The sequence below is a fragment of the Natrix helvetica genome (assembly GCF_964273705.1).
Source record: "Natrix helvetica genome assembly, chromosome: 9".
Taxonomy (NCBI): Eukaryota; Metazoa; Chordata; class Lepidosauria; order Squamata; family Natricidae; genus Natrix; species Natrix helvetica.
In genome coordinates this window covers 11,138,164-11,147,849 of record NC_138560.1, presented here as the reverse complement: position 1 = coordinate 11,147,849, position 9,686 = coordinate 11,138,164, and the positions used below count along the sequence as shown (strand labels likewise).

General features: G+C 40.4%; 1 protein-coding gene across 8 annotated transcripts in view; it reads right to left on the bottom strand.

The window, feature by feature from the left end:
• Positions 1–3,037: 3,037 nt before the first annotated feature.
• The window catches only part of PUM1 (pumilio RNA binding family member 1), a 54,497-nt gene continuing 47,848 nt past the window's right edge, over positions 3,038–9,686 (bottom strand). For all 8 annotated transcript variants that reach the window (XM_081962593.1, XM_081962594.1, XM_081962597.1 and 5 more), the window contains 4 exons: positions 9,227–9,352; positions 8,405–8,526; positions 6,911–7,103; positions 3,038–4,862 (listed from right to left, as the gene is read on the bottom strand). In XM_081962593.1, coding sequence (XP_081818719.1) covers positions 4,731–4,862; positions 6,911–7,103; positions 8,405–8,526; positions 9,227–9,352 — 573 coding nt within the window. In that variant the 3' untranslated portion in view covers positions 3,038–4,730. The remainder of the gene's footprint in view (positions 4,863–6,910; positions 7,104–8,404; positions 8,527–9,226; positions 9,353–9,686) is intronic.

The window sequence follows — 9,686 nt, the reverse complement described above, 5'->3', positions numbered from 1 at the left end:
TTGCATGAATGGGGTTGAGGACTTGGTAGATTGGACATCCCAGACTTGGTTGCCATTAATCATTATTGCATGGCTAGATGTGTCATCATGGGGGGATGGAGAGCAGCCCTTTTCTATGATGCAACATAGAGGACCCCGTGGCAGTTATTATTTCCCCTGGCTTGGCTTGCTTGTACCAGAGCCACTGCTTCTTCTTTGTATGCAATTCCTGGAGCCATTTGTGATGTCATGTGAGTGTGAGAGATTTGTAGTCCCATGGTAACTGAGCCATTCTTTGTGGCATAATATTCTATAAAAACTAGAGTAATATAGCCTTTTCTCTTGCAGTCGGCTTATATATTTAGATCAGGAAAGAAAAGGCTTACAGATTTCTAAAGCCAATTAAAGATAACCAGCATGATCTCCCTGCCAAGAGATTTTCAAAATGTTCCCTAGGTAATAATAATATTTTTTTAAAAAAAAAAACTAGAATCCAAATGGGATTCATTAAGAAACTTCCATCTCATTTGGAACATCTGAGTCTTCGTTGGTCAATGGCTTTTTACTCTATTCTTCACTGGACTTGTAGAGATCATCTCTATGCTCAAGACGAGATAGACTTTATCCCTCCTTCCAAGACTGAACACCTTAAAAGGTCAGGAGCCGAAAATTTTGTCTTAGTATCTGTTCGTTTGGTACTTGACATGCAAGCTAGAGCTTGTCGGTGTCAGCTGCCTCGTGACTCACTACCCTTTTCGGCCAAGGCAAAGGTTCATATGCAGTGGTGGAATTCAAAAGTTTTTACTACTGGTTTTGTGGCTTGGTGGGCGTGGCTTGGTGGGTGTGGCAGGGGAAAGTTACTGCCAGATCTCCATTCCTTCCCGATCAGCTGGGACTCAGGAGGCAGAGAATAGATGGGGGCGGGGCCAGCCACAGGCGGTATTTACCGGTTCTCCGAACTACTCAAAATTTCCGCTACCGGTTCTCCAGAACTGGTCAGAACCTGCTGAATACCTCCTCTGGTCACATGTTAAGTCACGTAGACTCATTTTTAGTACTCATGCCTCCCGGAAACAATTGACGAATCCCGAGGTATCACTGTATATAAATAGAGGCAAAATGTGCAGTTGAGTATTATTACATACAGAATGGATTTACGGTGCCTTCGTTTCAACACTCTCTAAACCCTTATTAAATCTTATGTTCAAACGAGCATTGAGTTTTAATCACACTAGGAATGTTTTAACTGTGGTTTGTTGAGTAAGCCACAGTAGCTATTGGTAGAATCAAGTATAACATCATGTCATACCTCACAGATTTCCAATCAATGATTGGCTTAATGTGTGAGATTTTATGTGATTTATCATGATGTGTCAGTCAAATTAAAATATACCTAGGATAGGGCATACATTTTCCTCTCTCTTTTTTTTGTCTGTGTTCAAACAACATACTTAATCAGATCATTGCACATTTTGACCAATTTTATGTTGGGTTACTTTTAATCTTGGTTACTGCTGAGGATGGCTTAGTACAGGGGTGTCCAAATTTGGGAACTTTAAGACTTGTGGACTTCAACTCCCAGAATTCCCCAGCCAGCCTGCACATTTTCTTAACTCCGCTTTATTGCAAATCCTCCTGGAATTATAAAACAGGTTGCAGCTCCCTCAAGTGGCCTAAATGAGGCACACAGAATCTACAAATCTGTTTCTCTAAAATGCACACAGAACCAAGTCTAAAATGCTGTACTTTATAGAGTTTTTACAAAACCATATTGTGTGTGTGTGGGGGGGAAGCTAAATTATTGTGAGTCTACGGATCAATTGCTTTTCACTTTTTAAAATGTGTTGGCGAGCCGCTTGAAGTCTTCAAATAAATAAGAATTGATGCCCTGTCCTAGTCAGGGGGAATTCTTATTTAAGATTGTATACAAATTTCCTTTTAAAACCGTTTCTTTTGGAATGGTTTTGTGGAGTGGTGAAAGGCAATTTTTTTTACTACCGGTTCTGTGGGTGTGGTTTGGTGGGCGTGGTTTGGTGGCCATTCCAGGGGAAGGATACTGCAAAATCCCCATTCCCACCCCCCTCTGGGGCCAACCAAAGGTGGCATTTGCCAGTTCTCCAAAATTACTCAAAATTTCCGCTACCGGTTCTCCAGAACCTGCTGGATTTCACCCCTGGTTTTATGCATTTCTTAGAACTCCAATAAACTGGGTCCCACGATAGTTGCAGTCCTACCCTTCTAAGTAGACACCACTGAACTAAACAGGGTTTACTTTTCAGCAGACCTAAGTCGGGTTCCCATAATATGGTTTGGATTTGATTTAACATTACTGTTCGTTCAAAAAAAAATCATGGTTTATTACTGTATTTCAAGTATTTCTGCTCATATTCAGAAGACAGCCTTGTAAGAGATATATTATGAGGTAATATAAGAGATATATATCTTAGGAGATATATTTGGTTAATTAAAGGAACCTATCACTATAAGAAACAAGATAATACTGTTATCTCTCACTGGAACTAAGACTGGTGATTTAATTGAAGTTTAAACCAAGCATATCATCTTGGTCTTTTCTTCCTAAAATGATCATGGGGAAAAAAAAAACCACCCAAAATTTGCCATTCATTATGTAACCATCATGCAATCACGAGAAATTTACCTGCCTCTGAGTACTTTCCCTCATCCATTTTCTTTTAAATACTCCTCTATCGACTTAAAAGTCAATACGAAACTTCTTTGAATGCTTAGGGATGAAGCCAACATATAAATACAGTGGATGGACTCATGTTTGACATTAATCCATATTCTGCATTATTTTGAGACAGAATATCCTTTATAAATGTCCACATTTCTGTATTTACTTCCTTCGTTCATGTTCATGTTCTTACCTATACTTGTTATCTTGTACATGTTTGACAAAGAAAGAAAGAAAGAACCTGCAAATTTAATTTCTTCATAAGCACATTGTGAAATCAGGAGAAAAAAAAGAGTCAGTCAGTCAGTTAGAATATTTTGTCCTGGTGCACTATATTGAAAATACTCAAACGAAACACAAATCCAGATTCCAAAGTTCTGTATTTTTCAAAATAAAGATCACACATTGTTTAGAGACAATCTACACAAGAGTTACAAAAAATAGTTGCCCAGGCATAAGCATACACAGGTTTGTTAATTATACACATATGGTTACAAGTGTGCTCGCAAAAAGGTTCATTGGAAATATACACAAGGCTCTGTAAATGTACACCGTGTAGTGTTACAATTCTATATTCAAACAAGGAAAATTGACAGTATGTTACATTCACTTACAAGTAGACAAAATGCAAAATACAGTTTATCTTCTGTACAAAAAGGCAAAGTGATTTCACACTTTACAAGGTGAAAGAGGGACTCTGATCGAAAAGGAATAAGGGCTGTGTCTTTTCTTTTTTTTTTACTGCCACAAAATAAAACATTGCTTTTCTTTTTCAAAGAGTCAAATAAACACTATTTTTTAACTGAATCGTTTGTTTGCGTGTAACATTTAGAAAGGATTGCTACTCTCTTGACTAGGTGACAAATAATAATTAAAAAAAACCAAGCATTTTTTTCTTTTAAACATTAACCAGGCTGTATAAAGAGAACATTTCCTTCCAAAGAAAAAAAATTTACTTCTGGTTGAAATTACAATTTACAATATACAACACTATATGCTACGACCATAAAAGGGGTGAATATACACTGAAATGCACAGGTTTTGCTAATTTATTTTCTTACCAAAAATGGGTTTATGTTGATTTCAAACTTCTCCACATTTACATTACAGAGGTTTACAAATGTACAATTGTACAATCAAAAGTATGTTCCACTACTAGGGTACATTATAGATACAGATTAGACATCAAAACAAGAAAATACTACAAATTTTGTATATATGCAAAGTCTACACCAAGTATACACTATATATTTATAGAAGCAAGACCAAAGTTGAATTGGATTTTTTTTCTTCTACATGCTAAATAATTAAAAAAAATTGCCTCTGTGTTAACAGAAGAACTGTAGTAGGGAGTAACCTCACACCAACCAGCTATTTTAAAAAAAACTCTTGGTGTGCATGTTTTTCCCCAAAAGTTGACTGCTAAGCTCAATTCTTTAGCACTTTGTACTATGAAAAAGGAATTTTTTTAAAAGTCTGTGAAACTTAAAAACTTACCTTAAATTTGAAGCTTTAGCAAACTGATTTTTTTTTTAAATTTATAAACAGTGTTAAATGCAGATCTGCGCAATTTAACTAAAACTGCTCCTTGGGAGTGGACTTAAAAGAGAACAAAACAGTTGTTTCCAAAAAGCTCTCCTGTAAGGTAGAGGAGTTAAAAACAGGTTTTTTGTTTTAAATTTCATATTAGCCACTTTGAAAGTTTCCATATTTGAAATAGTTACATCAGTGAACAAAAATGTGGCTTTCCATGTACATTTGTTGCCTATGTACAAGAATTCTATACACCACTGAAACAGCAGGGCAATTTAAAAAAATAATTAGTACATGTTATGCAGGATAAAATTAAAGAAATTTACAAAGGGTTTTTTTTCCCCCTCCCCTCCCAGCTTTTTTCTGTTTAAATTTGTTGACTAGTTTTATTTTGTCGTTCTCGTAAAATCTATATGTTGAGCAACCGTGAATATTCTTCAAAGTTATATATTAGAGCTTGACAGGTTGCTGGTTGTGAATTCCAGGTACTATGGTCACAAATTCTCTTCTGCAGCTCAATGTTTCAGATGATGCCGTTGGGTGGTCCACAAATGGGCCCAAGGTCAACCCCGTTCTTCATGTAATACTTCTCCAGCTTGGCCAAGATGTGTTTCCCGTACGTGTACTTGCGGAGAGTGGCAATGTGAGGTCGGATCTAGGGGATGAGGGTAGAGGAATTTAAGCACAAGTGGTTCACCAAGTACACTCAGACAAGTACACTATGACTCCTGAATTACATAGGATGGTGAAACTTCAGGTCTGGGTACCATCCTGGATTACACAAGTGGTCTTGAAATAAACAGCCTGACAGGAGGCAAGTTAAGCAGCCACGTAGTGGATTTAATAGCAATGGCACTTAAGACTTATACACCGCTCCACTTTATAGTCCTCTCTAAGCAGTTTACAGAGTCAGCCTATTGCCCCCAACAATCTGGGTCCTCATTTTACCCACCTTGCAAGAATGGAAGGCTGAGTCAACCTGGAGCCTGGTGAGATTCGAACTGCCAAACTGCTGGCAGTCGGCAGAAGTAGCCTGCAGTACTGCACTCTAACCACTGCGCCACCACGGCTAATGCAAACTTTGAACTAGGCAATGAATGGCAGCAGCCGTTTCTGCCTTCATACAGATATAGTGCTATGATCTGTTCTAAGGGTGAATTCAGAGACCAACGGAACTAAGCCAAATTGGAGAGGATATAACCTTGGAAACTTGGTTTCGGACCGGAGTGCCCTGCGCACGGTCACTCATGCGCTGGTGACGTCTCGCCTGGACTACTGCAATGCTCTCTACATGGGGCTTCCCTTGGGACGCGTCCGGAGACTGCAGCTAGTTCAGAACGCAGCCGCGCGGGTTATTATGGGAAGTACTCGTTACTCCCACGTAACACCTCTCCTGCGCGAGCTGCACTGGCTACCTGTGGCCTTTCGGGTGCGTTTCAAGGTACTGATTACCATCTTTAAAGCGCTCCATGGCATAGGACCTAGGTATCTGCAGGATCGCATCCTACCACACACGTCCCTGCGACCTATCCACTCACACAGGGAGGGGCTCCTCCTGGTGCCGTCTGCTAGGCAATGCCAGCGGGCGACACCTAGGAGTAGATCCTTCTCTGTGATGGGCCCAACCCTCTGGAATGACCTCCCCCCAGACATTTGAACTACCACCGACCTCCGTTCCTTCCGGCAAAAGTTAAAGACTCACCTATTTCAATCAGCTGGCCTGGCACTTTCTTAGTTTTACCTCCCGGGGATTTATTCATTTTAATTGGGTTTGGGGTTTTAATAAGCTTTTAATGTACTATATTTATTATTCTATATACAGTCTTGCAACCTCCTCCACCTACGTATTTAATTATTTAACTGTTTTATGTATGTATTTTATAACGCATTTTAGTGACTGTACACCGCCCCGAGTCCCTTTCGGGAGAAGGGGCGGTCTATAAATACGAATAATAAATAAAATAAAATAAAATAAATAAATAAATAAAATTTGTATGATTTCTTCTGAAATTTTCCCATGTTCTTCCAATCCCTGTAAAGATTTGGGATCCTCCCAAATAATGCGTTTTAATGTACACGTGACATCAAATCTTTTGGTAATCATCATCCTGGGTTGTACATTAAAATAGCATTCCCAAACCTTTCTGGCTTGGCTGGGGTGGGGGGTGGAAGAATAGTTGCATGTGAGTGGCAGGTGTGCACGCTCACACAAGTGGAGCTGTGTGCATGCGCGCTCACCCGCTGCTTGTGTGGTCCTGTTCCGAATGGGCAGCATTCCCCCAGGGGTTGGGGACCCCGCATTACGCGACATGCATTTGCATTCTGATCCCTCTTCGTGATTATTCAGTAATATAAACTGAGTAATGCAAAGCCAGCACATGTGATTCATTTAAACCAGGGGTGTCCAAACTTGGGAACTTTTAAGACTTGTGGACTTCAACTCCCAGAATTCCCCAGCCAAGTCTTAAAGTCCCCAAGTTTGGACACCCCTGGTTTAAACCCCATCACTCAAGATGCTATCCTATAACAAAAAAACAGAGATAGCTTTGACACAGCTTCTGTTGTCTTATAAGCAACTCTGAAGTGGGGGGGACGGGGATGGGTACTGGCATCTTTCAGGTTCTTGGGTCGTACCTCCAAGAAATGGCTTTCCGTGGCTTTTGCCCTGACCGTATTCCAACCAAATCCAGGCCATCGACTCACCTTGTGCATCACAATCTTCCTTTGGGCTGGCTCTGCCACATCAATCATTTTCTGTACCACGTAATTGGCATACTGATCTTTCATCATGGTGTATAAGGCACTGTGAGGGCCGTCGTTCATAGTACACACCTCGTCAATCAGCATGGCTCGTTCTGTGCGGGAGGCGTGCGTGACACATTTCTCCACGACGTTGCTGTATAGCGAGACAGGAAAGGCACTGGTTATCTGCTGGCATCCCAACGGGCACCCGTATCAATGGATTTTGCAAAGCGTTTCACGCATCTCTCGAGGGTGGATACGCACATCCAGAGGAAAGAGTCATGAAACGTGTTAACTGTTTTCCCCTTGTTACACAAGAACGCAAACTGGGAAATCGAAATAAATGGTCAGGACTGAGCTTTAGCCTGAGACTGAGAGGCAGTGTCCCCCATGAACAAGATTTAAAATACGTTTGCTAATGTTGGCTGGCTGATATCAAGAGCAACTAGAAATAATGCAGAGATACTATCGGCATTCATCTCAAAAACAACTGCTTTACAATATAGCATGTCCCCATCTCCAACTTCTTCATCTACCGCGTTTCCCCGAAAATAAGACAGGGACTTATTTTCTTTTGACACCCTCCCTCCCGAAATAAGCACTTGGGATTATTTTCGGGAGGGTCTTATTATTTATTATTTATGAGGTGCAGGAGGCAGCGAGCATGGTCACCTCATGGCTGCTGCTGTGTTGCAATATTTTGGGGGAGGGCTTATTTTCGGGGGACGGCTTAAAATACGCATGCGCTCAAAAGCCTGATTGGGCTTATTATTTGGGGAGGTCTTATTTTGGGGAAAACAGGGTACCATTAAAAGGTATCCTGAACTGACAAATATAAAATAGTTGGTTGGATGAGAATGAAGATTGTGGTTCTAAATACATACTGCCCACTGCTTCGTACCAACAGCAAAATTGCTTAGATATTCTTAGTTCCCGAAGGAGTAACAATTTCATCCTTCTCTAGTATCTACGTAACAGTACACAGAAGCTGCCCCCAGCTGGAATTAGATAATATTTTGGGGGGAGGTGTTGGTGCAAGCATTCTTGACTCCCACATATTTGAATTATGTTCCATACGAGGATGGTACTGGATGAAACTAAGCAACACAACACCAAGTGATAACCTCATCTTTCACCTTGGTCTGTTCCATGACTGCATTTGAACTCTGCTCATGCAGAATTCATGATTCCAGTACCATTTAGCTTCTCCCGCTACTTCCTAATGCCACATTCTGCTTTATGTAACTCTGCCCAATAAAGAGATCTGCAAATACATTTGCGGGATGGGAGCAACACTAATAAATGTTTCATCATTACGAGGAATTCTGAAGCTTTATTTTGAAGCTGTAGCTTTTCTTTCCATATATGAAGGACAGAATCTTTTCCCACTTCAGTTTTTTCCCCCCCCTACAGCTAATTGTTTAGAAATAAGACAGAAAGGAATGATGATGATACCTGGCAAATTTGTGCTGACTCAGTACAAGCACGTTGCCTCTAATTTCTGCCACTATCTTGCTTTTATCTTCAGGTCGCCCATGTTCAAGTACATGTTGGATAACATAGTTCCCATATTGATCCTGTTTGGGGAAGACAACATGAGATTAAGTCTTAAATCCCTTTTTATGTTAAACATCCTTAAAACACAATTGTAATTACCCAGTACTGTGTAATAAGCTGGGCTGTAATCAAATCAACTAATTACAATTTTCACTTCTGAAATGGAATACCAAAACTATTGCCTTCTCATCGAATTCTTTCTGTGTCAAATGGGTGACCCACCTTTCATTCAGGAACTTAGCATAATGTATGCAATGCTTGTGCCTATTTTCCCCCACAAAAGCACAAAAGGTAGATTGGTAGGTTGAATAGGATACCCAGTTGCTATGTTTCCTACTGCTAGCCTAACACCTTTAATAGTATAATTCAATGTTTCTCAGACTTGGCTACTTGAAGGTGCCTGTGCTACAATTCAGAGAATTCTTCAACAGCCATGCTATGCTGGCTGGGGAAATCCTGGAAGTTGAAATCCACACATCTTAAAAGTGTCCACAGTCGAGAAACTCTGCTATGCATTTGGTCCTTGTTTAGCTATCACAATTGGGATCAACAACTAAGTAAGTGAAATCACAACTGCACTCATGATCTTGTTTCAGCTTTCCTTTGCTTTACAGACCTGCTATGGTCATGCATCCAAGTATTTTGAAAGCCGATCACCTATCTGGAGAACATCCTAATTCCAGACGTCTGTGCAATTTCCCTTATGATTTGACAGATTACCTGCACAAGCTGATCTGTGTGTTGATGAAGCTCTTCCAGGATAGGGAGTGTCTGTTCAGGTAGACAGTGTTCAAGGATCCTCTGAATGACCCGGCAGCCATAGGGATGGGTTGACAAGGCAAACACCTGAGTTCAACAGACAGAGGTGAGGACAGAGTAAAAATCCTTATTCAGAACAGCCTAAATTTAAAACAAACAAACAAACCAACCAACCAACCAACAACAAGCAACGTAGCATGTCAATTTTTTTTTTTAATACTCGCTAGTTGTCACTCACTACCAGGCTTCAAAACTGTGAAACGGAATTCTTTGTACATTTTAAAACTTGATGTCAAGATCGATGGTGACATGGTGCAGTTGGAAGAAAAATGGTCATTTGAGCTTTCAAAACGTCATTGTGAACTACCTTGTTTTCCTGCAGTTCTGGAAAAGAGAAGGTAGCCTTGGCCTACTGCAAGAT